This window comes from Ranitomeya variabilis, chromosome 3 (genome assembly GCF_051348905.1).
Source record: "Ranitomeya variabilis isolate aRanVar5 chromosome 3, aRanVar5.hap1, whole genome shotgun sequence".
In the NCBI taxonomy this organism is placed as follows: domain Eukaryota; kingdom Metazoa; phylum Chordata; class Amphibia; order Anura; family Dendrobatidae; genus Ranitomeya; species Ranitomeya variabilis.
Window position 1 is genome coordinate 378,733,645 of NC_135234.1, and position 14,273 is coordinate 378,747,917.

A 14,273-nucleotide genomic window follows, 5' to 3' on the forward strand; every position below is an offset into this window, starting at 1 on the left:
TGTTTTGGCAGACCGTCGGCACAAAAAAATGTTCCATGTAACTTTTTTTGTGCGTCGTGTCCGCCATTTCTGATCGCGCATGCGCAGCCGGTACTCCGCCCCCTCCTCCCCGGACCTTACAATGGGGCAGCGGATGCCTTGAAAAACTACATCCGCTGCCCACGTTGTGCTTTATTAACACACTGGCCGTCGGTACGTCAGGCCGACGGTTTGCGACGGACTAGTGTGAAAGTAGCCTAATTACGTCCCATGTTAGTGGTGTTCTTTGGTTCCTCTAGCAATTAACTGTGATTGAATAGAAGAACTTATTGTAATTTAAGTATTGTCTTTTAGTACCCAAATAATACTGCTCATATTGATACTTTGTGTAATAATAGTGCAGCAATGCACCAAAAATCGTTTCATGAGTAGCATATATAACATAACTGAATGAGTGCTGATGTAATACTGTATCCATAGGAAAGCTGTATGCAGTGTTCACAAAAATAAATCTGTAATAAAGTGACCGCTTATTCATTTAGCTGTTTTTTCAAATTGTCGCCCGTCTTGACATTTGATTAGTATGAAGGAAATTTTATTACATTTTTTGAGGGCCAAACAATTAATAATAATGTCTCGCGGTCAACATTTGCTTATTTTATTCAGCGCATTTGGTTTATGTCACATGAGTGCTGCTTTTTCGGGTCCGTCTGACAGAACTGTAAAGGCTTGAGTGCTTGCATGACATAACATTCCAAGATCACCGAGGGACACCACACCAATGGTCAGAAACCAAAGTATACTTTTTAATTTCTGCACTTTGGGGCCCTTAAAACAGGTTGGTTTTGTAGTATATACGGTAACCCCTTTAAGTGGTAAATAGGACTTATAGTGATGATATTAATATTTAATCAGTAGCACTTATATTGTTAAAATCTAAAGAAAATATAAGAGAGAAAAAAGTTCTGTGGATCGCCCCTAAATATACGACTAACCAGTCTTGCTACAGAAATTAAGTCCAAGCCTCCAGTGGATCAGACCCTGTCCACCAGGCATGACAGGAGCTGCTCTACCTGCAGTTCTAACCCAACTCCTGCATCAGTGTGGTTGGGTCATTCACACTTTATTGATCATTATAAAACTCCTTTTTTCTGGGCTACTGATTTTCCTAATAAAATACATACTCCTGTCATAATGACAGGTCTTTTTTAACCCCTTAAGAACAAGTGCCATACTTGTACTGCTCTCATTAAGAATGGGTTATGGAGTGGGCGGGAGATGAACTCTCACCATTCCCGGCAGATGATGGCTGTGTTATTTAGCCATCATCTGCCTCTAACAGCAGCGAGTGGAGATAAGTGTTGCCCTCTGCTGTTAACCTGTTAAATGCCATTGTCAGTCTCTTACAGTTCGCTTTATGGGGGTTCGCCTTTTCTCCCAATGGCTGTGACGTGTACCATGGCAGGTGGAGGTGTGCTGGGAAGACCCGTTCCTGCCATGATAGTTGTCCTAGGAAGACCATCCTGTGACTGGGCTTCATGGGAGACAGTGATTTTATAACTATATACTGCAATAGTAATGTATTGTAGTATTTAGTACAAACGATCAGATGATTGAAACAGTTAAGAGAAAAGACAGCAAAATAGTGTGTTCGGTGAATTCAGCTCTGTAAATAAGTTGAATAAAAAGTAACCTAAATGTCCTGTGTACACTAAAATGGTATCCATGAAAACATTAATTCAGGCTGCTAAAAAGAGGCCCTCATCCAGCCCCTTCAACAAAAAAACAAAAATGTTCAGATTTCAGAAAATAGCGACACAAGATATTTTTTTAAATGAAATTCTGAAATTTTTTTTTCACCCAAACAAAAAAATGCAAGTGTGACATCTCTGTAATTGTACTGACTTAGAGCATCATATTGCAGGGTCATTTTTAATGCACAATGAATGACCTAAAAAAAAATAGCAGAATTGTTTTGGGTTTTTTTTTCCTGCAATTTCACAGTACTTGGAATTTTTCTTTTGTTTTCCAGTATATCACATGGTAAAATGGATTGTGTTGTTGCATGACATCATAGTCCTATTTTGTCGGCAAAATAAGTGGTTCTCAGAAGAAGACGAGAAAAAAATTAAAAGCGCAAAACATATGTCGCCTGGTCCTTTAGGGGTTAAGGAGGAGCTCCCTACCCCAAAGTTCTTTAATGGATTTCTGCTGTCCAAAATCAGAAACAGCCATGTACATATGCCCAAACGCTAACAAAAAAGTCTTATGCATGTTGTATATTGTACAAGACATTAAAGTTTATAGACCACTTTGATTCCATTCTTTTATTGCATGTACGTTTACAAATAAAGCAGGTTTGCTATAGGTTTTCATTAAATTGTCTACCTTTTGGCTTCTGGAGAATGACTGTGTAGACATTACAATGCAAGCTGCTTGGTGGTGTGCTGCCATTCTTCTGTCCCACAGCTCCGTCAGCTCTCTTGTGTACTAATCAGAGCTTGTATTTAGCTGCAGATAAAACCAAATATATTTTAAAAAAGAGTTTGCGCTTAGATTAGTTTCAGGAGAGTTCAGAGCGGGGCAGACTGACTGAGCTGTCAGTGGGCTGTCTGATAAAATGAGGCAAGAACAGCATTGTATTGTATACACAGACAGGCTCCAGAAAGGTTTCCTTCAAAAACCTTTTACTTTAACAGCTGATACATTCTATGGAGTTTCAGAGAAAAACAATGTTTAATAGCTGCACGGGAGACTAGTTGGGTAGGTGGGTCGCCGGTAGCTTCTACCTGCCAACTTCCGTTCCATAGCAAATCTGTTTGGTCAGTAGAAGTGCATGAAATAACAGGGCTTCAAAGGTGTCTGTAGCCTTTAATTATTAACATAGATAATTGTATCTGTTCCTTGCTTTTAACTAACTCTCACTGTTTTTAACATGTCTTATGAACGACAGGTCCCCTGACACAGTTTGATGAATGGTTGACGTCCTGGGACTCAGAGGAAAGGAAAGCGGACATCTCAGAATTGCTGGTTTCCAGCCCCTCCATCCGTGCACTCTACACAAAAATGGTAATTCTGTATGAATTTCTCCACTACTATAGCTGTGTACAGTGGCTTGCAAAAGTATTCATTTCCGTGCATTTTTCATGTTTTGCTGCCTCACAACCTGGAATTTAACAGGGTTTTTGAGGGGTTTTAACAGTTCATATAAAGAACATGCTTACAACTGTGAACATTTGATTTACTTTTTATTGTGAAGCAAATAAAAAGAAAAATGAACAAAATAACGGAAAACTTCAGTATGCAGAACTACTCACCCCCCCTAAAGTCAGTACTTTAAAGAGCCTCCTTCTGTGGCAATTACAGCTGCAAGTCGATTTGCATAAGTCTCTATGAGCTTTCCACTGGTATTTTTGCCCATTTCTCATGGCAAAACTGCTCCTGCTCCTTATGTTTGCTGTTCACCAGAGGAAACCTTCTATCTTCAAGTCTGGTCACAGATTCTCAATTGCATTGAGGTCTGGGCTTTGACTAGGCCACTCCAAAACATTTACACGTTTCCACTTAAACCACTTGATTGTTACTTTAGCAGTATGCTTTGGGTCATTGTCTTGTTGGAAGGTGAACCTCTGTCCCAGTCTTAAATAACTGACAGACAGAAACAGATTTTGCTCAAGAATATCCCTGTCTTTCACTCCATAAACCTTCCTTACGACTTGGACCATTTTTCCTGTCCCTGCTGCCCAAAAAAAATCCCCACAGCAGGATGCTTCCACCACCACCATGTTTCACTGTGGGAATGGTGTTCTTGGGGTGATGAGCTGTGTTGGTTTGGTGCTAGATATAGTATTTGCCTTGAGACCAAAATTGAACTTTTGGGTCACCATCTGTGCACAGCACCTTCATCCATACATATGGGGAGTCTCCCCATGGCAAACTCAAAGCAAGCCTTACAATTGCTATGTGTAAGTAAGAGGCTTCCTCTATGGAATGTATGGCTTAGTTTGGTCATAAGGATAGTTAATCCAGTCTCTGCTTGGGAACTCTGCAGCTTCTTAGGGGTTACCTTTGGTCCCTGTGCTGTGCTGCCTCTCTAATGTCCTCCTTGCCGGGGCTTAGCGTTTTGATGGGTGGCTCTCTCTTGGCAGGTTTGTTGTGGGTACCATGTTATTTCCATTTGATGATAATGGATTTGATGGTGCTCCTGGGGATCATCAGAGATTGGAATATTTTGTTTGTAACCCAACCCTGACTTGTACTTGTCAACAACTTTGTCCCTGACTTGTTTGGAGAGCTGCTTGGCCTTCATGGTGGTGTTAGGTAGTGGTGCCTCTAGCTTAATGGTGTTGCAGCTTCTGTGGCCTTTCAGAAAAGTTGTTTGCCGACCATGTGACGCTTAGATTACACACAGGTGGACTTCCTGTCTCTAAGCATGTGACTTATTAAGGTAATTGCTTGCACCAGAAATATTTATGAGCTTCATAGCAAAAGGGGTGAATACATATGCAAATTACAATTTTTAGTTATTTGATCCCATAAGTTAAATTTATGCTTATATTTTTCTCACTTCACCAACTTAGACTATTTAGTGCTGATGCATCACACACACAAATCAGATTACGTAAAGTATTTAAAACAAATTGTAATGTAACAAAATAGATAAAAAGCCAAAGGGGTGAATACTTTTGTATGCCGCTATATACTGGGCTTTTACCTAGAAGTGTTAAAAGTCAGACCTATGTGCTTTACCCTAAACTGGGAACTAACAGATTAAAGTAAAACATAAATATTTTTTTTTCAAATTTAAAAGTTTGTTCACATTAGCCCCCCTTTGTTTGATTAAAAATAAAGAATTAAAAAATATGCATATATGATAACATTACGTCCATAAATGTCAAATTTATCAAACTGCGTAAAGAGGAAAAAAAGCTAAGTGGCAGATTTACATATTTTCTTCTGCAGCAGCACTGCAATACAATGTAATAGGAGGTGTTCAAAACATTGCACCTACCTCAAAGTGGTATTAATAAAACCGTCAGCTCAGGGCACTAAAAATAAGCCCTCACAATTTTTATCTATAATGCAACAGCCATTAACCCTTTCCTGATTTAGAATGCTGAAGGCCCCTTGGTGGTCATCTGGGGCTTCCTGTGAAACCCAACCATTACTGAAACACTAGAAGGAAAACAAAAGGAACTATTTGGCATCGCTATGTCTGTAAATGTCCGATCTATCAAAATATAAAATGAAGCCTTATGATAGAAGTATGAGAGCCAGCTCATCACTGATGCACTGTAGAGCCGGCTGTCAGTGCCGGGCCGTGCTTACCGCTGCCGATCACTATGTACTGAACGGTGACTGAAGCCGTGCCGACCGCGCCTCTTTGACTGAAAGCTGAATGAATCAAGTTAATTTCCTCCCGGTAGCCAGGCTTTCAGTGCAGTCACCACACGTCTTTAGAATCCTATGAACCTGCAGATTAACGCCAAATCTGCATGATAATAGTGTTTTTTCACATGACAGCTTACTTTTAAGTACGATATGCTGCATTTTCCATGCTCTCCTACCACCAATTCACTTTTTGTTCTCATGGACAGTAATATGGAGAAACTGTCAATCAGAGGCTGGAGGGTAGGGGAACCCATTTATGAATATGTCAGACTTCAACTCTGACTGTAGTTCTATTCTGCTGGCTTATTCTTGAACTTTTCGTGCATTTTTCAAAGATTGTTTTTAGCAATGAGAAATTCTTGGGATAGCCTTGTGGGACCATAATCATGTGTTAATTTGGGAAACACAATCTCTCAGTGCCAATATTCGTTCTTCTAGCTATATTTTCCTAAATCTCAATTGGTGTATATATATATGTTACAGGTCCCGGCAGCTGTTTCACACTCCGAATTCTGGCAACGATATTTCTACAAAGTGCACCAATTGGAACAGGTATATTGAAATGGATAATCATGTTTATTACTTTTTTATGTAATTGTGCCTTCTTCTGCTACAGTCATGTGACTAGTTAGACTGTGTTTGTATCAGGAATGTGTATTTGTTTTTTTTATATGGCCTGAATATGGCAGCATTCGTGCAGGTTAATAGAGCAAGATTACAAGGTGCTGTTACATCCAATATATATTATACCATTGTCACTGCTGTTTCTATTGGGTAGATACATTCTAGTTTTTGTGACACATTACAATATTAACCGTCATTTTAATATTTATTTTGTAAATTAATAGTACATGTGAAAATAAGCAAGTTTGCAATATATGTCATCACAAAAATCCACTTCTTTCACCTCCTTGATTGATCTTCCAATATCTATTCATTGGTAAATTTGTAGTCCGTAAAGACAGATTTTTTTTTTCTTTTTTAAATCAAGAAACTTTTATTAAAACCAATGTTAAAAGCTACAGCAGAACAGTTGGCATTAGACAGATCCTTTATGTAACTCGGATACATGAATAGCAAGCATATAAACAAATGTTCATACATTTTACAAATCAAATTCTTCCTTCCCCCCCCCCCCCCCCGAGCAAATATTCCACCTCATAACTCTTCTCTTTTTGATGTGCAATGAAAAATGACCAAGTTAAAGTGAGATTATTCCCTTAGGTTAATCTATCAGGTATAACGTAATCCAGCTAAAACAGGAATTAAAAATATCTCACAGAGCCAACAGCTTGAAAACAGCATTTTTCACTAGTGCCTCAAAAGCTACAGCTTGGCATCTAATCCAGTCTCCCCAAATTTACCGATAGCTCCACTCTTATTATAGACCTTTTTTTTTCGTTAAGATTGCATTGTTCAAGCTCTGGACCACTTCCTCAACTGAAGTGGACCATTTGCCAACCAATGTTTGGCAATAGACTTCCTAGTTTGATAGAATATTTTAGCAATGGCTTACTGTGCTTGGGAAGATCCGACCACTTCGTCAGGCCTAACACAGGATTTTAGTGGGATTTGGATATTATACCCCTCCATAGCAAATCTGCCAATACTTTCCCGTAGCCCAACCAACCCGAAGTCCGGTCCCAAACATGTGCATTAAAGGTGTTTTCCCACAAACAAAGTTCATTTTTATCAATACATCTTGGAATAATAATAAATGGATGTGGAAACAAAAGCGAGTATACAGACATTACAGCAGGGGATTGCAGCTTATTCTTTCTTTGAGGTAAAACATTGCTTAAAAACATGGCAAGCAAGGCGGAGTGGCGCTACCTTTTTATACTACCTAGTGGGACAGCTTAGGGCAATTGACTCATGGATGCCAGATACTCCCCTGCCCAACTCAGAGAATTACTTGGCATAAGTAGCAGGGACGAACTGTTTATTGGGATTTCTGGAGACAGATAAACCAAACATTCCTAGGATGTTATCTCTAAGGTTAAGGAACCCCTTTCTGACATCGGACGTACTATCCCGTCGAGGTGGGGTGGGCCCGTATGACCACCGACGGGATAGTACGTCATACGCGATCGGCCGCGCTCACGGGGGGAGCGCGGCCGATCGCGGCCGGGTATCAGCTGCATATCGCAGCTGACATCCGGCACTATGTGCCAGGAGCGGTCACGGACTGCCCCCGGCACATTAACCCCCGGCACACCGCGATCAAACATGATCGCGGTGTACCGGCGGTATAGGGAAGCATCGCGCAGGGAGGGGGCTCCCTGCGGGCTTCCCTGAGACCCCCAGAGCAACGCGATGTGATCGCGTTGCTCCGAGGGTCTCCTACCTCCCTCCTCGCCGCAGGTCCCGGATCCAAGATGGCCGCGGCATCCGGGTCCTGCAGGGAGGGAGGTGGCTTACCGAGTGCCTGCTCAGAGCAGACACTTGGTAAGCCTGCAGCCCTGCACAGCAGATCGCAGATCTGACAGAGTGCTGTGCACACTGCCAGATCAATGATCTGTGATGTCCCCCCCTGGGACAAAGTTAAAAAAAAATTCCCCACATGTGTGTAAAAAAAATAAATAAAAAAAATATCCTAAATAAAGAAAAAAATATATATATTATTCCCATAAATACATTTCTTTAGCTAAATAAAATAAAAAAAACAATAAAAGTACACACATTTAGTATCGCCGCGTCCGTAACGACCCAACCTATAAAACTGCCCCACTAGTTAACCCCTTCAGTAAACACCGTAAGAAAAAAAAAAAAAAACGAGGCAAAAAACAACGCTTTATTATCATACCGCCGAACAAAAAGTGGAATAACACGCGATCAAAAAGACTGATATAAATAACCATGGTACCGCTGAAAACGTCATCTTGTCCCGCAAAAAACGAGCCGCCATACAGCATCATCAGCAAAAAAATAAAAAAGTTATAGTCCTGAGAATAAAGCGATACCAAAATAATTATTTTTTCTATAAAATAGTTTTTATCGTATAAAAGCGCCAAAACATAAAAAAAATGATATAAATGAGATATCGCTGTAATCGTACTGACCCGACGAATAAAACTGCTTTATCAATTTTACCAAACGCGGAACGGTATAAACGCCTCCCCCAAAAGAAATTCATGAATAGCTGGTTTTTGATCACTCTGCCTCACAAAAATCGGAATAAAAAGCGATCAAAAAATGTCACGTGTCCGAAAATGTTACCAATAAAAACGTCAACTCGTCCCACAAAAAACAAGATCTCACATGACTCTGTGGACTCAAATATGGAAAAATTACAGCTCTCAAAATGTGGTAACGCAAAAAATATTTTTTGCAATGAAAAGCGTCTTTCAGTGTGTGACAGCTGCCAATCATAAAAATCCGCTAAATAACCCGCTATAAAAGTAAATCAAACCCCCCTTCATCACCCCCTTAGTTAGGGAAAAATAAAAAAATAAAAAAATGTATTTATTTCCATTTTCCCATTAGGGTTAGGGTTAGGGCTAGGGTTAGGGTTAGGGCAAGGGTTAGGGCTAGGGTTAGGGCTAGGGTTAGGGCTAGGGTTGGGGCTAGGGTTAGGGTTAGGGTTAGGGCTAGGGTTGGGGCTAGGGTTAGGGCTAGGGTTAGGGCTAGGGTTACGGCTAGTGTTAGGGCTAGGGTTATTGCTAGGGTTAGGGCTAGGGATGGGGCTAGGGTTGGGGCTACAGTTAGGGTTGGGGCTAAAGATAGGGTTAGGGTTTGGATTACATTTACGGTTGGGAATAGGGTTGGGTGTGTCTGGGTTAGAGGAGTGGTTAGGGTTACTGTTGGGATTAGGGTAAGGGGTGTGTTTGGATTAGGGTTTCAGTTATAATTGGGGGGTTTCCACTGTTTAGGCACATCAGGGGCTCTCCAAACGGGACATGGCATCCGATCTGAATTCCAGCCAATTCTGCGTTGAAAAAGGAAAACAGTGCTCCTTCCCTCCAGAGCTCTCCCGTGTGCCCAAACAGGGGTTTACCCCAACATATGGGGTATCAGCGTACTCAGGACAAATTGGACATCATCTTTTGGGGTCCAATTTATCCTGCTACCCTTGGGAAAATACAAAACTGGGGGCCAAAAAATAAGTTTTGTGGGAAAAAAAATATTTTTTATTTTCACGGCTCTGCGTTGTAAACTGTAGTGAAACACTTGGGGGTTCAAAGTTCTCACAACACATCTAGATAAGTTCCTTGGGGGGTCTAGTTTCCAATATGGGGTCACTTGTGGGGGGTTTGTACTGTTTGGGTACATCAGGGGCTCTGCAAATGCAACGTGACGCCTGCAGACCAATCCATTTAAGTCTGCATTCCAAATGGTGCTTCTTCCCTTCCGAGCTCTGTCATGCGCCCAAACAGTGGTTCCCCCCCACATATGGGGTATCAGCGTACTCAGGACAAATTGGACAACAACGTTTGGGGTCCAATTTATCCTGATACCCTTGTGAAAATACAAAACTGGGGGCTAAAAATCATTTTTGTGAAAAAAAAAAAAAAGAATTTTTATTTTCACGGCTCTGCGTTATAAACTGTAGTGAAACACTTGGGGGTTCAAAGCTATCAAAACACATCTAGATAAGTTCCTTAGGGGGTCTACTTTCCAAAATGGTGTCACTTGTGGGGGTTTTTAATGTTTAGGCACATCAGGGGCTCTCCAAACGCAACATTGCATCCCATCTTAATTCCAGTCAATTTTGCATTGAAAAGTAAAATAGCGCTCCTTCCCTTCCGAGCTCTGCTATGCGCCCAAACAGTGGTTTACCCCCACATATGGGGTATCGTCGTACTCAGGACAAATTGCACAACAACTTTTGTGGTCTAATTTCTTCTCTTACCCTTGGGGAAATAAAAAAATGGGGGCGAAAAGATCATTTTTGTGAAAAAATATGATTTTTTATTTTTACGGCTCTGCATTATAAACTTCTGTGAAGCACTTGTTGGGTCAAAGTGCTCAACACACATCTAGATAAGTTCCTTAAGGGGTCTACTTTCCAAAATGGTGTCACTTGTGGGGGGTTTCAATGTTTAGGCACATCAGGGGCTCTCCAAACGCAACATGGCATCCCATCTCAATTCCAGTCAATTTTGCATTGAAAAGTCAAATGGCGCTCCTTTCCTTCCGAGCTCTGCCCTGCGCCCAAACAATGGTTTACACCCACATATGGGGTATCAGCATACTCAGGACAAATTGCACAACAATTTTTGGGGTCCAATTTCTTCTCTTACCCTTGGGAAAATAAAAAATTGGGGGCGAAAAGATCATTTTTGTGAAAAAATATGATTTTTTATTTTTACGGCTCTGCATTATAAACTTCTGTGAAGCACTTGTTGGGTCGAAGTGCTCAACACACATCTAGATAAGATCCTTAGGGGGTCTACTTTCCAAACTGGTGTCACTTGTGGGGGGTTTCAATGTTTAGGCACATCAGGGGCTCTCCAAATGCAACATGGCGTCCCATCTCAATTCCAGTCAATTTTGCATTGAAAAGTCAAATGGCGCTCCTTCCCTTCCGAGCTCTGCCCTGCGCCCAAACAATGGTTTACACCCACATATGGGGTATCAGCGTACTCAGGACAAATTGCACAACAATTTTTGGGGTCCAATTTCTTCTCTTACCCTTGGGAAAATAAAAAATTGGGGGCGAAAAGATCATTTTTGTGAAAAAATATGATTTTTTATTTTTACGGCTCTGCATTATAAACTTCTGTGAAGCACTTGTTGGGTCAAAGTGCTCACCACACATCTAGATAAGATCCTTAGGGGTCTACTTTCCAAAATGGTGTCACTTGTGGGGGGTTTCAATGTTTAGGCACATCAGGGGCTCTCCAAATGCAACATGGCGTCCCATCTCAATTCCAGTCAATTTTGCATTGAAAAGTCAAATGGCGCTCCTTTCCTTCCGAGCTCTGCCATGCGCCCAAACAGTGGTTTACCCCCACATATGGGGTATCAGCGTACTCAGGAAAAATTGTACAACAAATTTTGGGGTCTATTTTCTCCTGTTACCCTTAGTAAAATAAAACAAATTGGAGCTGAAATAAATTTTGTGTGAAAAAAAGTTAAATGTTTATTTTTATTTAAACATTCCAAAAATTCCTGTGAAACACCTGAAGGGTTAATAAACTTCTTGAAAGTGGTTTTGAGTACCTTGAGGGGTGCAGTTTTTAGAATGGTGTCACACTTGGGTATTTTCTATCATATAGACCCCTCAAAATGACTTCAAATGAGATGTGGTCCCTAAAAAAAATGGTGTTGTAAAAATGAGAAATTGCTGGTCAACTTTTAACCCTTATAACTCCATCACCAAAAAAAATTTTGGTTCCAAAATTGTGCTGATGTAAAGTAGACATGTGGGAAATGTTACTTATTAAGTAATTTGGGTGACATATGTCTGTGATTTAAGGGCATAAAAATTCAAAGTTGGAAAATTGCGAAATTTTCAAAATTTTCACCAAATATTTGTTTTTTTCACAAATAAACTCAAGTTATATCGAAGAAATTTTACCACTATCATGAAGTACAATATGTCACGAGAAAACAATGTCAGAATCGCCAAGATCCGTTGAAGCGTTCCAGAGTTATAACCTCATAAAGGGACAGTGGTCAGAATTGTAAAAATTGGCCCGGTCATTAACGTGCAAACCACCCTTGGGGGTGAAGGGGTTAAGCTTGCCCACACAATCTGGAGACAAGCTAAAAAAGTAGTTGATTTCACTGAGGTTGTGGCAGAGATGCCACTCTGGCACAACACATTCTTACCTTCTCTACAAGAACATCCCTCCTTTTCTTTCTGGAGCTCCAGAAATGTATTGAAAGTAAAAGACTTATATAATCAAAATAATCTAATGTCTTTTGAACAGATACAGACTCAGTACGCAGTCCCAAGAGCTCAATTCTTCAGGTACCTACAACATAGGTCAGCGATCCGATCCCACATAGGTACAGGCACGCAGATATCTTCTCTCCCACTGATCGGCATACTTAAATCACAGGGACCACAAGGTCTTATCTCCACTCTATACACCTATCTACTGTCAGCAAACATGGACTCTACTCCTTCGGCGGTTAAAGGAAAATGGCAACTTTTTATTTCCTGACATTCAGGAGGAGGACTGGGAGGAGATGCTGGAGTCCTCAATCAAGGTTTCCCCATCAGCTAACAACAAAATGACCCAATTATATATAATCCATCAAGCATATCTTACACCAGCTAAATTAGCAAAAATGGGTCGTTCTCAGACCTCGGAATGCCCGAGGTGTCATGAGTTGGAGGCTGACTTCATACACATGATGAGGAGGTGTCCAGTAATACATACATTCTGGCAGGAGGTTACCACCTTCTTGTCATCCCAAATAGCAATACCAATTCCCCTGGATCCCTTGGTGTGCCTGTTTGGGGTTGTGGAAGAAGATAATTGGGACCATTATATTAAAATATTTCTCCTAGAGAGATGCTATTTTTTGCTATTGAATTAATTGCTCTGAGATGGATGGGTAGTTTACATCCAACACTGGGATCCTGGGTAGAACTTGTTAATTCAGTGATTCCATATGTAAAAAAACACGGACTATCAAAATAGAGGGTGCCCTGGGAAATTCTATAAAATATGGGACTTCTGGAACTCAACACCCTTCACTATCTAACAAGTGCTTAAGAATATTGACGTGGCGAGGATGTGCCCAAACCACATTTACAGGTGCATCGGTTTTTCCAGCAGAAATGTAAATTTTTAGTTATTGTTATGTAAATAGTTATCGATCTCCAGGTTTCGAGGTCGACGTTATATGCGATCCAGTAAATGTATACTGAGACAATAAGTTAGAATGAGTGGTTAGATGTATGTGAAATATATAACCACAGTGTAACATTGCTGGACGGTTAATGACAGACATGAGAATGAACTACTAATTCATACATTGTTGTTTTGTAAACTAGTGTAATAACAAAGTGTACTCCTGTTTATGGACATGGTAAATGTGTTTGTTCTTATGTATATTTTCAACAAACAAAGTTAAAAAAAAAAAAAATGCAGGGAATTGTTTTACCTCACAGAAAGAATCAGCTGTGATCCTTTGCTGTCCTGTCTGTATACTCTTGCTTCCTCCCCTTCCCAGGAGCTGTGGTATAATAAGACCATGATCCTGTACGGTCAGACACAGCCATTAGACAGTACAGGAACATTTAAGTTAAACACATCGAATTGTGGAAGTTATTATTCCAAGATCTGTTGATTCAAATCAACTTTAAAATGAACTTTGTTTGTGGGAAAACCCCTTTAAGTCCGCATCCTCCTCTGTACAACGTGGACAACAGTCATCAGCCCTAATCTATATAATACTTTTGGAGTCCTGTAGACTCTGTGTATAAGAAACATTTGGGAACTTCTCTGCGCCGTAGATACTGAGAGCAATCCTGTCGATTCTAGCACATCCTCCCACTCTTCATTCGAAATGCTGCTCACGTCCCTCTCCCACTTAGCCCTGACTAATGCCATTGGATCACCCAGAATTTTTAATAGCAATGAGTTGTGTAATAAAGAAATAATTGCCTTAGTAGTTTTCGCGTGTACTACAAGATCTAACAACTCATTAGAGGGAATGTTAAGATCATAGGTGGTTTCCTGAACCCTTATTGCATGTCTTAATTGCAAGTACTTAAAAATGTCAGAATAATGCAAGTTAAATTTCTGCTTCAGGTGGTAAAATGAATAAAAATGGCCATCTAAGAACAAGTGATAAAAATATTTAAGCCTATGATTTCTCCATTTCCCAAATCCCTACAGATGCTGCAGTTCCCTGAAGTGAGAATTATTCCATCAGGGAGTATTCTTTGAGGAGTCCTGCATCCCCAACCATTTTTTACATGTCCACTAAATTTTATGAAA

At 40.5% G+C, this 14,273-nt stretch overlaps 1 protein-coding gene across 3 annotated transcripts in view; it reads left to right on the forward strand.

Annotated features, from left to right (window-relative positions):
- Window positions 1-14,273, forward strand: part of BSDC1 (BSD domain containing 1) — a 71,097-nt gene that overhangs the window by 23,726 nt on the left and 33,098 nt on the right. For all 3 annotated transcript variants that reach the window (XM_077296031.1, XM_077296032.1, XM_077296033.1), the window contains exons 6-7: window positions 2,933-3,048; window positions 5,854-5,922. In XM_077296031.1, coding sequence (XP_077152146.1) covers window positions 2,933-3,048; window positions 5,854-5,922 — 185 coding nt within the window. The remainder of the gene's footprint in view (window positions 1-2,932; window positions 3,049-5,853; window positions 5,923-14,273) is intronic.